The 18693-nt window shown below is 39.4% G+C and overlaps 1 protein-coding gene across 5 annotated transcripts in view; it reads left to right on the plus strand.

The window, feature by feature from the left end:
* ERICH1 (glutamate rich 1) overlaps positions 1–18693 on the plus strand; it is a 103572-nt gene that overhangs the window by 5945 nt on the left and 78934 nt on the right. For 3 of the 5 annotated variants that reach the window (XR_008732812.1, XR_008732810.1, XR_008732813.1), the window contains exons 2-3: positions 10925–11116; positions 18133–18171. Coding sequence is in view for 1 of the 5 variants with exons in the window: in XM_055714143.1 (XP_055570118.1) it covers positions 10925–11116 (192 nt within the window). In the remaining 4 variants the exon portion in view is untranslated. The remainder of the gene's footprint in view (positions 1–10924; positions 11117–18132; positions 18172–18693) is intronic. The other 2 variants (XR_008732811.1, XM_055714143.1) reach the window with 1 other exon arrangement.

Genomic DNA, 18693 nt, shown 5'->3' on the forward strand with positions numbered 1-18693 from the left:
GGCAGATAGTTAAAAGTAAGGTATATGAGACTGAGAGGCTGTGCCTTCCAAACCAAAAGACTTTAGAATCAAGATTTCTAACCTGTAGGGAGATCTTCACGGGAAACAAATTACTGTGTAATATAGGACTCCTTAATAGAGTAAGGCGAGGCAGAAGGACCAAGGCCAAAAAACCTCAAGCTTTTCAAATGTAACAAATATGGTTGGGGGGGGTGTGTGTGTGTGTGTGTATGTCAAAGGTGAAAAAGTACTGGAAAAAACCCATGTGAACTATTGAGTTCCTCTACTTCTTGAAGCACCTCCAGAGTATTTTAAAATATATTAAAAATATTCAGACACAAATTGTTTAGCCTCACTGTGGGTAGGTGTGTAAAATTACTTCTTCCAGTCGTTCGGACAAGATAGCCTAGTGCTTTTTCTGGCCTTAAGGTACAAGTGAATTCCACCCTGAAATTTGAAGCCAAAGAAGTATTTTGTGTCTTCCTCAAGAAAGAATTTCAGAGAATAGAAGTGCTGTTTGGAAACAAGGACTGTAAATTTTATAGATAGATGCATTTAAGTCTGAAGTATGAAAACTGAAGATGTTGTAGATGATCTGCAGAATGGCATCCTCTTTGACCAAACAGAAGATTTTATAAGATGTTAGCTTCTGTGTTTGTGTAAAAGTGCCTCTTTCACGTAATAGTTAGTTTCAGCCTGAATTTTCTGCAGCAGGTTTTCGGGTCGTTACTTTTATCCTGCTTTGTCCTTTTGCTACTCTCATAAGTCTATTACCATAGCTTCACCTGCAGAATGAAGACTACTTGGAGACTGTGAACACAAAGCAAAATACAGTAAAATTGGATCTTCCCATTCCTATGGACTTAAAACTGTACTTCAACCACAGCTAGAATTCTGCTTATTTCACACTTCCCCACCCCCTGCTCGCCTCTGAAAAGGCTAGTTTTGTTATTCCCATGACAGTGCTTTGCTTTGGTTTGCATGGCCTCTGTCTGTGGTAGAATGGAAGTTGGCACTCTTGGCAAGGCTGGCCTCGCTGGTAGCAGTAAAATTACATTTTCCTGCTCCTGACTGGAACAAGAGCATCCCTTCTTAAACATATGATATACCATTATGATTATCTGAACTGTCAGGCTATACAGAATGCAATTGCATGTCACTCCAGTAGTCGTCTTCTTTCTCTCATATATCTGGGCAGCTTGAACATTTTTGGAAATGGGAAAGTCATACAAAAATGAGGCAGAGTGGAAAAATGGTACCCTGTTCAGCTGCCATGCAATGTTTTGTTCTAGTTAATTCCTCCCTTTCCTCTTTGATTTTAGTCTGTTAGTAGTTGCTGAACTGGTGTCCCAAGTCTCTGGGAGTCTTCTGTGCAGCTAAGAGATCTCTGTGCAAAGATTATTTTTTTTTTTAAGTTAAAGTTTAAATATCTAGTCATTGCCCTTGGGGCTAGAACATGCATGTGTGTGCATACACGCTTCTTGTATTGTGAAATTTGGGTCATGATTAATAAATTAATTATCCTCAGAGGTCCTCTGTATTGATTTCCATTAACTGTAATGGGGGCTTGTATTCTGCATTATCATTTGTACCCAGTGGCTGGTTGGCAGAAGTGGTGTCTTGTATACACTAGGTCTGTGGAGGAGTGTCTGATGTGTCTACTGCTAGGCATCTTAACTGCAAACTGAATTTTGCTCCTAGTGTCTGAAATATAGAGCAGGTACCTTTGTCTTTGAGACTTAGAGCCATGATCGAAGAATCACTGTATATTAGGCCAAGTAAATACAGAGTTAAGACCTTTGTTCATCAGTTTGACCAGCTGAGCCACTCCTTCAGAAAGAATCTGAAATACCTAAAACATGAAACGCTGTCCTGTATGATTAAAGAGCAAGTAAACTGTGGGTAATTATTTAAGGGAACGAATAGTAGCCCTTAGCCAGAAGTTACCATCTTGCAGTCTTCCTTCCATCTGCTAGATGGTAAGAATAGCAGTCCAGCTAACATTTTCTGTATGTAGCAGTCTCTTAAAATTAAAATGCTTTACATGCTGTTGCTTTGGGTCCTAATGAAATCTAGGTCTCTCTCTCTTTCAAGTGGTCCCCTTGACCATCTCCAGTCGAGATCTGACTGTCCAGCCATGATTAGGGAAGAGGAGGTTATCCAGGCAGCGGAGCTGTTATACTCAACTAGGCAAGGCCCTAAGCAATCTGCTGTAGTTGATCCTACTATGATTAGACTAGATGATGTCCAGAGGTCCCTTCCAACCTTAACACTTCCGTGGGGGTTTTTGACCATGCTGTAAAGTAACTGTCTTGTCATGGCTTTCATAGGCGATGGGATACTTGCATCATAAACGAGACTTCAAGGATTTAAATCTTTTTGAGTATCAGAGTAATAATGCATTACAGAGGTGAACTGAACATTTTAATGAAGCCTTGTCCATGTGTTCTGCATGTGGATTATCATTCTGTCTGCTCTTTCCGTCCTCTTCTGTTCTGCTGTACTATCTTCTGCTTTGGAAGAAATAGCATATTAACACATTTTACACATAGGATGGTTTCATAAGAAATTCCTGAATCTTCTCTTTTTGGAAAACTTATGTTTGTAGGAGAGAGAGACCAAGTAGGGCAACTTGCAAGCTTCACAGAGTTCTAATGTGTTCAGCACTCTTAATGCCACTTCATTTATTCTTGCTGCCCAAATTGCATTTGAGTAGGCAGAAGGTAACCAATTCAGAAACATGATGTTCACAAACTTACAGTATGTATGGCAAGTAGCCAAAAGTACATGGCAAGCATTCTCCACAGAAATGTTTTTGAGGAAACTGTTGCCTCCTACACTGAGCTGGACAGGAACATTTCTGATGTTGTTCAGAACTTCATTTGTTTAGTTATTCAGAGTGCTTTTGTTACAGTCTTAACTGAGCTTTAAGTCATCTTGTCAACCCTAGGAGAATCATTATAAATCTGCAGTGCGGTTCCACTGTTGGCATGTGTGTGTTTGTGGGTAATTTGTTTATGTACATAAGAAACTTAAGGTGGTGTTGGTTTAATACATAGATGCCAAACAGTGCATTTATTTGAAGGAGGCTTTTTACTATTCTCACAAAGTTGTGGTGAACGCTCAGGATCTTTCTACAATTTGAATCACTAGCTAGCACGTGTTCTGCACTCTCTTTCTTTGAGTTATACTTCGCTTTGTTACATCAAACTGTAGAGACCTGGTGCTTTTTCAGTTTTCTGGTGTATTTGTACTTCACTACGTCCACACATGAGTTGTCAAGAATAAGCCATGGAACTAGCCTGGTACCTATTGCAGCTTGTCCTCACTTCTGAAAATACCGGCTCCTTTTCATCAGTGAGGAAGTCCTGGAAAGACACATCTTGTGGTGTTGCTTCAGCTCATTGCACAGGATGAACATTCAGTGCTTTCAATAAAAGGCCGGGCATTTTGATAATGTTACATGTTTTCAGCTGGAAAGTGAATTTGTTTCACTTTTGAAATTAAATAGAAAACCTACTCGTAAAACAAGACTAGAATATATAACCTTTTTACATCTCTAGGTCTATTAGAATTGAAGTTTTCTACTGAAAACTTCCAGACAGTTGGACTAGATGATAATTGTGGGCCCCTTCCAACTGAAGTACACTGTTCTAACTGCAGAAATACACCAACTGCTTTCTTCATCCTGTGTTTACAGCTCTCTACATCTCAGACACAAGACCACGGTATTTTTTTTAAGCTATGGAAGTACACAGAAGCCACATAACTGTATATGTTACTTCACTGTAATATGGCATAGACTCTTAATAAAGCTGTGAGGAAGGTTCATGTGTTTAAATATAGTTTTACTTTGAATGAAAGTACAGTAGCTTTTCCACTCTTGGCTTTTTAAACTGTGTTATTTGCCACTACTATAAGCCAAATTACGCTTCCTTTTCTTTAAGTGGAAAACTTGATGTCAGTGGGATTTCTGTGAGGAAGCTAAGCAAAATCTCATCCTAATGCTCTGAATTACTTGTGTTATACATTTTTATGTATTGCCATTTAAATGTGACTGTGCCTTAGGTGCTGCTGAAGTAGTAAGTAAAGTTCAGGATCATGGTTATTGAACTAAAATGTTATGTGGGTTTTACCCCTTTAAAAAAGCAGCAGCTATGCAGTGAATATAACTAGTAACTTGTCTTGTACACTGTTAGTGTACGTAATGGAAGTCAACTTACCTGGTACTGTTTGACACGTGATGATGTGTCTTTTTTGCTAGCTTTAATTTCAGAGATCTGTTTTAGACCTCGTGTTGGTCTGAATGCATCATACAGTGGTCTAAATCTATCATACATTTAATGAATCAAGAACCTGGGGTTTTTTAATGATCCACCATTTTGTTAAGGAAAGTATTTACCACCGTTATGTTAGGAAAACTCTTTCCTTGGTGATCTTTGTAATAACTAAGATACCTTCTGTCTGCTTCCTTTTAACAAATAAAAGGATCCAGTGTGATCACATATATCTGATCTCTGGCTTAGTTTGCATACACATGAGTAACCAAATGTAAGGAACCCTGGAGTGATCTGTGAAGAATATAGTATTAAAAGCAGTCTTCAGTGCAGTTAGTTCTATTCCTTTCTGTTGCAGTCAGCCATGTAGTATTTATAGGAGTTAGAGCTCAATGTAAGAGGCTTCTTTAACTACATTGTTTTATTTTCTTCTGTTAGTTTATTAGAAGAATGTTGCAATACTTCTAGATGCTCATCAGTGCGTTAAGATTGACAATTCTTATTCACCATTAGTTTCTAATATTTTTGTGGCATGGTCTAATGCAGGGGTCCTCAAACTTTTTAACCAGGGGGCGGCGTGCGGATGAAGTGGCAGGCAGGCATCTGCGGCTGCTTGGTTTCCCCCCCAACCCCGGCGGGGGGGTCTGTAAATACCGGGGGCCGGATTGAGGACCCTGGGGGGCCGTACCCGGCCCACGGGCCATAGTTTGAGGACCCCTGGTCTAATGTGATCTTATCCTTGAGCCATGTAACACTTCTCATTACTAGCTTAAAATTTATTTGGCATTTGTTTGCTTATGCTAAACAGCCAAAGCTCTCCTTGTTCTTCAATGTCTTGTTGGTTATTGTAAAAACTCTTCTCTGTGTCTGCTCAGGTTTCAGTTCAGCTGGTTTGTACACAGCGGACTTAAGGCTGTACAAGGTTTTTGGCGAGATCTCTCTAGATTTATATATTAATGTAGTTCATTTTCCTGTCTTGGATGTAAAAAATACTTGGCCCAGTAGGATCTTGGATCACATTGTCATTGTACTAGTGGCTGAGTCTAATGATTGATAAAACACACAGATTTTCATCTGTGGTCACCTCCATCTTAGTAATCTCCACTTTAGAATGTTGGGGGTTTTTTTAATGTTTAAGAGGAACATTTGCTTGTTCCTCTTAAGTGCAGAGTGGCCCCACACCCCTGAGGGCAAAAGAATCCATGAGGTTGTATTTCTTTCTTTAATCTTTATAACCTTGTTAGTGAAGGCAGTGTCAGTGTAGCCTGGTCTTCCCCTACAGCAAAAGTGCAAAGAATTTCTTAAAACCTTTAGGATTTGGGCCAGGCATTTCAGTTAATATTATTACTGTGCAGTACCTCCTTTTGACCATATGCCTAGTTCTAACATGAAGTTCCTTTATATAATCTTGAGCTGTATTCAATCTATTCCACAAAGCTGGTGTGGCACACACAACTCATGCCCACCAACCCCTGCCATGTGTTCACACACAATCTGATATCTGGCAAATCCAGGTAAATTCAGAACTCAAGGTCATCTTTAGTTAATGATTGTAAAAAACCTAATGCATCTCTCACCTTTGCTCACCTTTGGTGTCTTGTTTTCAACACTATATCTGACGGCATAAATAATTTACCCATTGTAGTATTAAAGTCCTGTCAGATTCCTGGAGGTGAAAGCACACAAAGCGTGGCAAGCACTTCTTCACAATTTTATTTGCTCTTCTGTTTGGGTATTGGAGACATGAGCAGTGGAAAAACCTTCCCACGTGCTACTCGGAACTAAAATGGCAACAAAGTCTGCCATGGTAACACAGAACTCCAAAATATGGTGGTCCCTGGGCTGTACTCATTCATCTAACCTAGGTTTAGAGCTTTCTCCAGTTGCCACTGTGTGACCAGGTGTTCAGAGCTATGCGTTCCTTCAATAATTTATAGCTATAGGGACATTTTTCTTCATGTTGCAGAATACATTCCCTGTAGAACTCTGAAAGCATCCTTAGTCTTTGGTAGGTTGGGAGTAATGAGCTATCAATTATACTCCAGAGAAATAGAGCCATAATAGGCTACTGTGGTAGTTTTTAAAGACTTACCGTGGACTGGGTGAACTGAAGTCTTCCTCTTATTAATTCTTGCCTGGTCTGTGCCCTACAAAACTTCTTGGATTAGTATTTGCTGGCCCAGATTTTGTAAGGAAGTAAGCACAGTTGAAAACAATGAAGATTTAATGCTAATAAATATTCTATGTTGCTTTCAGCTGCATCCACATCACTGCCATTCCTGGCCCCTAAACTGCTTAGCTTACCTGCTTCCCTCTCTCGCTTCCAGTTTTTTGTCTGTTAGTTCCCAGACACTGCTTTATCCTAAGAGGAGAGGTACATTTGTGCGACAAGGCTTCCCCTTTTTGCCTCATAGCTGGCTGCTTTTTGCTTTCACATCTCTTTCCTGTTCAATTATGGGCTCAGTTCCAGAGATAATTTCCCCTCAAACTATTCTTTCTCTTCCAGACTGGAACACTGGGTTTTGTAATATGTGAATACAATTTTCAAGAATATACTCAAAAACACCCAGTAGAATGTATTAAATTCACTCCCTTGTACCTTGTGCATTAATGCTGTGTGTGAATGTGGCAATTCTCATTGGTTCTGACTCCAAATAGTATCTCGTCTTTCTGTGGTCTCCCTTATCTTTTCTTGTGGTGTTTTTAAAAACACATCTCAAAATGTATGTGCTTGTTTAGAAACATCAGTGAAAAGTGAAAAAGTGTTCCCAGATTGGTCTCTTGAAAGATGGCATGAATCTGTACAGATCCTCGTATCAGTTAGTTGACTGGAAAACAGTAGCAACAAATAACTGTATGTACTGGGCTGTGCTACAGGTAAGGTGAGAGCAAGTCTTATTGCGTTTTGGAGCTCTGATAGGTTACATCTATCTGACAGGATACATCTCTGGTAGTAGATATTTTTCCTTGAATTTTCTTTATTGCTAATCTCATGTTAACAGGTCATTATTTTTAAGGATTTGAGCAATTCTTACCAGATGATTTGATCTCTGGGCCTGCATAGTGCCAAAGACATCAAGTTAAGGAGGGTTTTGAATAGGGGAGAAAAACTGCTCTTTAGCATCAGGCAAGACCAATCTCCTGTGGTTAAGCCAATGCTCATGGATATCACAGGATATCTTTTCTTAAATAATTGCAGCAATAAAACCCTGAGGAAAGAGGATTCTCTGTCATCTGAAAAATGTTGTGGTAGCTCAGCTCAGACTTTTAACTGCAGAGTGCTACTTTGGAGCATGTAAAGCTGCTGAGTATGGCAGGATAGATATTCCTCAGAGCCTAATTTCCTTATTCACTGATACGCAGGACAAACTTGTTCAGAAAAGTTTCGGGCTGCAGGCAGGTTTTGTTTTGTGGTTGGTTGTTGTGGGGGGGGGGGTTTGTTGTTTTTTTTTTTTTTTTTTTTTTTCTTCAGGCTAGAATATACTTAGGTTTCCAAATAGTTCAGACTAGAAGACTAGATCAGTCAGTCTTTTCAGATGCTCTCTAGTGATACCACCTTCTTCATTCTCCCAAGGGAGGTGTACTGCTGTGATACATTGCTTCCTGCTGTCTTCAGAAGGCTTGAAATACATTAAGTTTCAAACAGGGACCTTGTCATGCCTAGGTGTGCCCACTGCTCATTTCCTTTCTGTTACGGCTATTCGGAGTTACTAGTCTTAAGAGACAGTGTTGCACTGCTGATGTGCACTGACACAAGTGTGAAAGCGCTGCGGGCAGCAAAGAACTCCCCCATTCTGCACCCAGCTGCTGCTTCCTGCATCTGCTGAAAACTCCAGCCTGTAAGATTGGATGCTGCTTTCGTGTTGGCAGCTAATCCACACCTTTGCTGAAGAAAATCTGCCAATGCTACTGATCTAGGTGTTTATTTTGAAGCGAGAGAGATTTTTCTGAAAGAATGCTTTCCTCAGTATTCACATCATCTGAAGACAGGCATTGTTTCAGCTTGCTTTCTCAAGCACGGGTATTAGTGATGGGGAGAGCCCCCATGTAAACGAGAAGGAATTATTGATCAAAACTGGTCTCATATTGTTTTCTGAAGCAGTGCTAATGTGTGTATAAATTTGGTCCCTATATTCTAAAAAGGAAAGAAAAGAGTCAAGTTATTGTTTTGTGGGGGTAATTGAACAGATGACTAGAGAAATCAGATTTCAAGATGGGGAGCATAAAACTCACTGTATCTATGAGAAGGCTGGCTCTCAGCAGATTTGGATAAAATGTATTTCCACTTATAGATTCATCAGTTTCACAATGATCATTGCTTTAGAAGAACAACTTCCTCAGTACAAGTGCTTGAATGTTCATTTGTGTACTGGTTTTGGCTGTGCTAGAGTGAGTTTTCTTCATAACAGCTCCTGCAGTGCTGGTTTTTTTTGGATTTGTGGTGAAAATAGTGTTGATAACCCACCAGTGTCTTGGTTATTGCTGAGCAGTGCTGGCACAGTGCCAAGGCCTTCTCTGTTGCGCACCCCCACCCCACCAGCAAGTAGGCTGGAGGGGCACAAGAACATTTGGGAGGAGACAGAGCCGGGACAGCTGACCCCAACTGACCAAAGGGATATTCCATACCATATGATGTCATGCTCAGCAATAAAAGCTGGAGGAAGGGGGAGATGTTTGGTGAAATGGCGTTTGTTTTCCCAAATACCCCTTATGTGTGATGGAGCCCTACTTCGTTGGAGATGGCTGAACACCTGCCTGGCACTGGGAGGTGGTGAATTAATTCTTTGTTTTGCTTTGCTTCTGTGCGTAGCTTCTGCTTTAGCTACTGAACTGTCTTTATCTCAACCCACAAATTGTCTCAATTCTACCTTTCTGATTCTCTTTCCCATCCCACATGGGGGGCAGCGAGTGAGCAGTTGTGTGGGACTTAGCCACCTACTGGCATTAAACCATGACATTTAGTAAGGGCTCTACTGGAGTTCATTAAAATGCTGCAGGATTAGTTGCAGTACTCAGGGACAGGATCCGGTTTAAACCTCTTGGATAACTTGCTTTAGAGTCAGAGATCTGCAAAAGGCACTTAACTTTGTCTTACTACACTGCTTATTTCTGTCTGCTTTCTCTAGCTCTGCTTTAAGGGGAGTGATTGTGGGTTTTGTCTTCCTAGCTGCAGAATATCCTGGCAGGGGGACCTTACGAAAAGAAAATACAGTCACTTGTTGATGGCTCTCCTTCTGGGAGCGGTAGTCTTAACTCGCAATTTATAAAATGTATCATGCCTACTTGACATTGCTGGTAGCTTGTCACATGTTTTTATTACTGAATGATGGATATGCATAGAAAAACTAAAATCTGGGCTTCATAAGCAAAGCTTTCTGCACAAGTACCTCTTCAGGCTTACATCTTGTCATAGGCCTTTCATAAGCCTACCAATTATTCAAGAGATTGGACACAAGCAAAGAGTAAGTGATCACTTATAAACAAGTAAGAGCTCAAAAACATCTAATAAAACATTCTCCCTCAGTTAGTCATTTACCTGATAATTGAAGCACATTGCCGAGGCAGATGTGGAGGAAAAAATTATCTATCAAGGACTGGTGGTTCAAGGATTTCCCAGCTCAATGAAGGTGATTTTTTTTTCAGTTGTGAAGGAAAGTAATTTGTTGAAGAAAGTTATGTGGTGATAGTATGTTCGTCTGTTACACTGCAGTAGGAGCCATTCTTTTAACAGTGTAAGGCCTTTTGACTTGGCAGAATTATTTTGTTAAGAATCTGCACCAGGTTGCTTGTATAGTGTCCATACACTGTATATTAAATTTAAAATTAGTGTTTAGATGTGTTTTTCCAAATTTCTCTTTTCCTTCTTTCCGCCTTGTCCTGCAGTATCTGCTTGATCATGTAGAATTAGTGAAACTGGGGCTGAAACAGATAAAAGCTTTTAGTATTACTTTGTATTTTGATATAATACATAGCTTTAAGTGATCAAATTGTGCATGCTTCCATATAAAGATGATAGTTTTGTTGATGAGTAGATTATTTGCATATATTTTCTTTAATCAAATCATGCTTGCATTTGAGTAACTAGTAGCAGATTGCTAGTGTCGTCGGAAAGGGGCTCATAAGAGGAAGAGGCATATAAGAATACTGCTAATTCTGTAGAAATAATTGGGTTACCATGTGTTTCTGCTGCTGTCTACTTCTAGGTTTTGATGTGATTAAATAGTTGTAGCTTACTGATTTTAATGAGTGATTCAATTGCAGTTGCCCCTGTGCCAGAAGAGACCTGCATTTTGAGCAGCCTTGTAACACTTGTGTGGGAAGATACTTGTTTTAAAAGAAACTTTAAAAAAAATGTATGTTTTATCTGTAAATGTACTGTTATTGCCAAAATGCAGTCAAGTAGAAGACTTCAAATGTAACCTTGCTAGTGAACTCTGGGGTTTTAAAGCTGCTTTTCTGACCCTAATTGTGACTTTAATATATTAATTTTCATTTTACCTATGAGAGGTAGGGACTAACAAAGACAAACTTGCATCGAATGTGAGAGAAATTATCTTGTATCAATAAGTTGCCAGATTTTTAAAGTAGTAAAATACCTTTAAATCACTGCATTTCTTTCTGTTTAAAAAAAATTTCTTGCCCCACAGTATTCATAGGGAAAGTACTGAAACGACTCTATGGTGAAACTGCATCTTCTCTTGTGCATACTTCAAGTAGAGAAGAGGAGGCGGTTCTCGGAAATCTGGGCTCAAAATCCGAAGAAAATTTGGATAATGTTCAGGCTTCATCAGCACATGATGCTAGCACATCAACTGATACACCCTGTGAATCATTTCAAGGTGAGACTGTCCTTTTTCTGATAATATGCTTTTAAATATAGTTACTTGTAAACAGAATAGTATGTACTTTTCTCATCTGTTTGCATCAAAAGACAAATTTTGAATACAAGTGCTAATAGTACTTATGACCTGAAGTGTTCAAGGTATTAAATCCTGTGAAAGCCAAGAAGTAAGAGTCTTGATGTTTATGCATGAATATAGCATTTAGCAGTAGCTAATATGAAACTTCAGTGTAAACTGTAACTGTCTTTGGTGTGATGTCTGTTGAACAGTCAGAAAACGACTTACGCTGGTGCAGCTTTGCTCAGCTGTTAAGAGATACATGAAAAGAATAGTGGGAATACGTGATCCAGCACTTCCTCCTGCCCTCATGTTGCAACAGAAGGCATATATCAGTTCAGGCACTATGTTAGTTCCCTGCTGAAGAGCATTATTTTGTGTGTTTATGCAACAAAAGTGGCACATGAATATTTTTGACAGGTAAGTAAAAGTTGTTTTTCAAATGGATTGTAAAATGTGGATACTGTGCCAAAAAGATGGAATTGGAGATTATGGTAGCTGTGATATTGTGATGTGATATTGTAGCCGTGATGAAAGGCTCTGTACATAAGTATACAAGTGTGAATTGCCTTGTGTTGTCGTTCATCTGAAAGCAAATTTTGCGGTAACGGAAAGAGGTTGTTAAACTGACTTGAAATAAAAAAGCATGTTTCCCAAGAGCATAAAAAAACTTTCTCAGGGAGGTGCTGAGCTAGACCTGTTACTCACAAGCAAAGAACAACCAATTGTGGATATTGTGCAAGGCAGGAAACTAAAGTCCTGGAAGAAGCGAGCAAAATTATTAGGATTGGAACAGTGTACTACAGAAGAGCAGATCTTGTTTGGGGATCTGCTTGGGAGGATTGAGTGGAAGACTGGTCTGAATTCCAAAGGCGCTCTGGAGAGCTGGCTGATCTTCAAGAATAACCTTCTCAAAGCACAAGAATGGCTCATTTTGACATGCAGAAAACTAAACAAGTGTGGCATGGTGCCTGACTGAGCTCAGATGTGCCAGGGAGCAGCAAAGGGAAGGTGAGGGAAGGCTAGCTGGGACAAAGCAGGCACAGGAGCTGTATCATTACTGTGGAAGCAACCCCACAGTACGTGATAAAGGAGAGGAGAGCATGTCTGGTAACAGCAACCAGGTTCAGCCAACAGTCCAGTGGCACCAGGCGTGTCGGTAGTGACACAGCAGGTGTGAGGTCAAGCCACTATGTAAGGTCTGTGAGTCAGGGTGTGTGTCAATTGGGCTATGTGCCCAGGCACAGGTATGGCAGCAGTCTAGCTCAGACTGGGAGCTGCTTAAAAGCCTCAGCTTAAAAGCAGCTCCTGGGTGATGTGAGGGGAGTCCCTGCTGAGGTGGCTTCTTATAGGTCTTTCATTTCTTCACAGCAATCTGAATCAACAGCTGTGTGATATCAGAGATGCCTGTAAGTGCAGGCAGCTAAGCTTCTCAGTGGGAGCTCTGGGCCCTTAAAACACAAAAAGGAAATACCTGCTTTCACCTTCTCTGTATAAGCTACCTAAAAGAAATACAGAGATACTGCCCGAGTATGCTGGTATGGTGTTAGGAAGGCCAAAGCTCAGCTAGCGTTGGAATTCATGAGTGGTGTGGGAAGGAACAAGAAGGATGGGGGCAACAACTGGAAGGCTAAAGAAAATGTGGGGCCACAGCTCAATGGGTAAGGGTCTAGTAATGGAAGACAAGGAAAATGCTGAGGTACTTTGTGCCCTTTTTTACCTATTTTTAGTGGTAAGATTTGTCCTCGGGCCTCCCAGGCCCCTGAGTGTACTGATGTAGTTTGTGAGAGTGAGGCATTACCTGCAGTAGATGGTGAGAGCTAGGGAGTCATTAAGCCAGTTGCTGAATGGCATATCAGTGGCACAAAGTGGTGTGCATCCAGGCATGATGGCTGATGTCATTGTGAGGCTGGCTGCTATCCTCATTGAGAAGTCACCACAACTGGGAGGTTCCTCAGTGTCTGGAAAAGGCAAACATATCTATTTTCAAGCAGGGCAAAAAGGAATGTCTGAAAAACTGTGAGCATGTGTATGGAGTAAATCCTTTGGAAGCTTTTTCCAAGGATGTGAAAGACAAAAAGGGAATTGGGAACAGTAAATCTTGATTTACTGAAGGCAGGTTGTGCAACCCAGTTGCCTTCTATGATGACACGACTGGCTTGTAGATAGGGAGGGCACAGTGCATTTTCTCTAACTTTTTTAGCAAAGCCTTCGATGTAAGTCTCCCATAGTATTCTTAAAGCCAAGAGGGCGAGATACCAACTCGGCAAGTGAGTGGTCAGGTAGACTGCCAGGCTCAAAAGATGGTGATCCGCAGTACAAAGTTCGATAGATGACCTTGTGCTAGTGGTGTACCTTGGGGATTAATACTGGAGTGCATACTTCTGTGTCTGACCCAGAATAAGCAATGATACAGGCTGAGGGTAACCTGGCTGGGAGCAGCTCCACAGAAAAGGACGTAGGGGTTCTGTTGGATGCCCAGTTGAACATGAGTCAGCATTGCATCGTTGCCACAAAGGCAGCTGATGATGCCATATTGTGCTGTATTAGCAATGTAGCCAGCAATTTGAAGAAAGCAATCATTTCTTTTGTGAGACACACTGGAGCAGCATTTGTGAGTCTATTCTGCCAACGCTGCGACCAGTGAGTTCCTTAGTAAAAGACAGGTAGTGACAAAGTAGAATGAGTCCGATGGAGGGCACCGTAATAGCCAGAGAGCCAGATGACAATATATGCCGAGAGAATTGAGTTTGTTCGGTGCATAAGAAAAGAAGATTAAGAGGAAATCGCATTACTTCAACTAACAAATGAGGAGGAGGAATATAGAGAAGACCAAGCTGTTTTGGAGGTGCTCAGCAACAGGAGAAGGGGCAGCAAGGAAGTTGTGGCAAGAGTAATTCCAACTAGATGGGTAAGGGAATTCGACCTTGGCATGATCCAGCACTGGGAATGGGCTGCCCAGAGAGAGTTTTACTAACTCCATCCTTGGAGGAGCTGAAAACTAAACAGTGTAATAGAAAACTTGATCTAATTGGGTCAAATTTTAATGAGGTTTGGGTTAATGATCTCCAAAAGTCCTTTCCAACAGAGTAGTCTAGGAATCTGTGTTACCAGGGTGGGGGGTTTTTAATTAAAAAAAAAAAAAAAAAACAACCACAAACCACACCTCACCCAATCTGTTACAAGTGTGGCTAGTAACAGGTTGGCTACAGAGCTTTCTTATGTGTGTCTGTGGTAGAATTACCTTCTGAAAGCTGTTGTCCTGTACTGCATCCTGTTACTGTGACAGAAGATTGTCTGGAGATCTCAACTTGTTGCACTTGCATTTGTTTGATACCCATTTTGTTTTTCTAGATCAGTACTTCTAGTACTACTTTTGTGTGGTCAATAATGAGGTACAAGAGGCTGATAAAGCATTAAGTTTATTCTATAAAATGGTATTTGGTAGCATTGGGAACTAATTGTCCTGTCAAAATATGTAACGGGCTATTTATTGGCACTAAGATGAAGACATGCTAAATAAGTTTGACTATGGAGTCATTTCTTAAGCTACAGATGCCTTCATTTGTAGTGAACCCATACCATTTCTTATAAATTAGGGCCTGCCCAAACTCCCACTGAAGTGGGAGGTGAGGGGGAGAATTTGGTTGGCTTTGTGATATATATCTGTTTGTACCTAGTTCCCAATACAATGTTCTTCAGATTAATGAAACAAAAGCTTTTGATCTAGAATCCTAATAGAGGTGAAATATATCTCAGGGGAAAGGGAACATGGAGCAAAAAGAACAGTTCTGTATTTATGATTTTCACAGCACAGCAATGAGGCTGTTCTTAAAATTATCAGTAAGCTAACTGAGCTTGTTTTTGTTAGAGGCAAGAAAATGCTATGGTAGTACAGAAGAGGTTCTTCTGTAATTGATGTTCTATAAATTTGTACTTTCAAAAAAAAACAACCAAACAACAACTTAAAAAGGGTTGCAGTGATAAACTCGTGGGTAACTGATTTTTCTCTCTTTCCTATCTGTGAAACCAGCAGATAACCACAACCAGAGAAGAAGAGTTTCATTTAAATTTAAGGAGATCTTGCATGAATAGTCATGTACATTTTGTGATTTTATGGCATTGGACACTGAAAGTAGCATGTTTAGGCTATAAGATTTAGAGCTATAAACTGTATGGCTTTGGAAAAGGAAAAATATAAAGGCATTGATTTTTTTATTTTTTTTTTTTTTTTACTACCATATACTATTTTAAGTAACTTTTTTATTGTAGACCAAAGGTTATGGGCATAACTATGAAACAACTGATCATTTAAGTAGCAGTAGTCTAAGATGAACAATGGAAAATGACGGGGATTGTGTGGATATGAACTCCTTCCTAGTCTGAAAGTGATCAATTTAGTCCTACAAAATCTACTGAAAAAATTAATTTACTGTCAATAAGAAATCGAAGATTTCTTTAAAAATAAGCTGACTTGAAGTCTAAGTATTTTCTAGCATTGAATAACAGCTTTTACTATAAAACTCATCACAATGTTCTCCTTTAACAGTTGTTTTCAAATTGTGAAAATACCGTTACTGATTTGCATGAGCTAACTCCTACTAGATTGTGGTATTTGTTGGAATGCAGTTTGCAGCATTGCCTGGAATGTCTGCGTCTTGTCGTATAACAGGGACTTATGCCCATAAAATTTAAAGATTATGCCTCTCTATCCTGTAAATATTTGCATTTCTGTGCCTCCTTTGAAATCAAGTTGAAGTTGAGGTGCTTAAGCATATAGATCAGGACCCATGTTAACAACTGTTTCTCATTTAATTTTGGAAGATTACTAATGTAGAGGCAGAAATCATTGTCCCATAAAGCTCCCCACATGGTTCTAGAACTAAACCTTATAATAAGACCCAAAATAATCATTTTGATTGTTGGAGATAGAAGGGAAATTCTGAGGGATGCTGTCCTTTCACTATAGAGTGATCTTCTGAATAGTATATGCATTTTCTTTAGGAAAGTGATAGTTCTGTTATGGGTGGAGAAGTCATGTGGAGGTGCCATGCTGCTTCTGAAACCCAAAGAAGGAGGGTTTTCACTTATATCTTTTCTTGGAGAGAAATATTTTATTACTTTTAAGAAGCAACTTAAGAAAACTCAACAAGTTCCAACCACCAGCCTGTGGCCAGAATTTCCATTCAAGGGCATGCTAAGATGTATCTTCCCTTTGGATTCTAGTTGTCCTAAATGAGATATTACTTTTTTTCCCCTCCCTCTTCTACTAAAATACTAGGTGAGAAAATGGATGTAAAATAGAGTTGTGTCCCTCCACGACATTTAGGTAACACTTTCTAAACATTTCTTCCCTTGAGGAAGTTGACTCTTCCATTTGCAAGAGCTATAGTTCTTAATTTCAGAAGATGTAAGAAAAGAGTTTTTTCTTTCTTCAACATAAAATTGAACAGGGTTAAGATAAATGGCTTTATTACCTTAAACCATTTTAAAGTTACTCATATACATAATAAACCTGAGCCTTCTTGGCAGGCAAAGTATTAAAGAGACCAAATGGAAAACTACAGTCTCCTACAAATAAGAGGACTTAATTTTCTTTTTCCCTAAGCTTGTGAATATACTTCCAAGTGCAGTATTAGAAATGCTTAAAAACTTGTTGTAACACAAAAAAAGCGTCTATCTAAAGACTGAGAAATTATTTCTAAATATGGATTACTCACTTGGATATGGGCTTGGCCTAAGTCTTGTTCTGGATTGGTTTTGGTTATTTCTGACCCTTGTTAAGGCAGGATCTGCTTGTAACAAAGATTAATTTCATGGAGAATGTTTCTCTTGAGGTCTGCAGTGATTTCTTTGCTTTTTGTGATATGAAAAATAACTAGGTTTTAAAGTACCTTTATGGTATATGTTCAAAGTAGACACGCATGCTTCTGACTAGAGACTTGGTAATTGTAGAATTGGCTTTTTTAATAGCCTTCTTAGTCTCAGGCCTTCTTCTTTGTCAGAATTATAACCACTTTTTAAAGGATGTGGGATTTACTGGTTGATGTTTAGCATCCTGCATATAAAAATTTAAATTTAAGAGTTGCTGAAGAAGGATAATTATTCACAAGTGACATGTGTAGTATTCAGTTTTTCTGTATTAAGCACGCTGTTCCACTTCTTGCTTTTGCATCTTCCCTAATTCTGAAAAAGGAAATTGAAATGCAGAGAGCCTAGGTGGAGTCTCAGATCTTCTGGAGACAACCTATTTGATGTTTTGTCTCATTCATTTAAGTAAGAGGTAATGAAGAAAAACACTAAGCTATTTTAAAAAACCTTTAAAAAATTCATAAAACTTATGAGTAATAAAAGGGAATTCCTATTAGCTATATAAATAGATAATACACAATTTACTGCATATTAATTAAAAATGGGAATGTCTATTGACTGTGAAATATCCTAGCATTGCTATCCTATGAGGAATTCCTGTCAAAATTCAGTACAGCTGTGTGATGATTTTTTTGTGTGTGTGTTCTTACTTTTGAAGTTAATACTGACAGTATAATTTAAGAAATCATCACTGGGCCATCTGAACTGTGTCCTTACTCATCCTAATCCTGTCTTCCTGTGGCGTTCTGTTATAGAAAACTTTTAAGTTTGTGACAGAAGTGCCTGGAAGACACAAATTGTCTAAAAAATATACATGGACAGCCCTGGCTTTTAGTTGATCGAATTGATGAAGTGCATATGCTTGAGAAGTTAAAACTCTAGCAGTACCCAGTGCAGCAAACAGCTTTAGAGACTCGTTAAACAATTCAGCTTCGTTTTAGTTAATTACTCTGAAAAGCTGTCTATTGCGAATAAGATAAAGAGCAGTGGAGACTATAATTATTGTACAACAAAGTGTTGTCACGCACTTTTATGTTCTTCTCTCAAGGGTTTAAAAAATTCTCTCATTATATGCTATATTACAGTGGCATCGTACTGTGAAAATGGGACAGATGGATCCAGGAGTGAGTATTTGACTGAAGACGCCAAACCCTGGTGGCTATGGTAGAAATGGTGCCCAACCAGATTTAAAAGCTGGTATCTATATGCTTGGGGGGAAGGTAGAGACTCGGGGGTTGCGGTGGGGGGAGCACAATCAAAAACAGAACACAAACAAAAAAACCTGTCTGTCTTCAGCCTGAGTTGGCTGTATGTATGACATCTGTAACTTCTGTTCTGAGAAAAAGAACCTTGCAGTTCAGTCTCCGGTTCCTGTAGTAATGCTTTTGGTTTTGATTAGGTTTTTTTTTTTGGCTGTGGTTGTCAGATTCCTTTCTTTTCCAGTGTTCTTATGTATATACGTTCACTCATTCTTCTCTTCTATATCTTCATTTCAAACAGTTGTCATAGAGAAGTCTGTCTGCTGGCCTCTGTGACAAGTGGAAGCTATTTAAGAAGTAGCTCATCTATTAGTGTGTAGCGGCTCCCTAATTGGAGTAGAAAATGCCGGATTTAGCTGTAAGTGTAAACAAGCTCTAAACTTCAAT

Source organism: Falco cherrug, chromosome 6 (genome assembly GCF_023634085.1).
Source record: "Falco cherrug isolate bFalChe1 chromosome 6, bFalChe1.pri, whole genome shotgun sequence".
NCBI lineage: Eukaryota > Metazoa > Chordata > Aves > Falconiformes > Falconidae > Falco > Falco cherrug.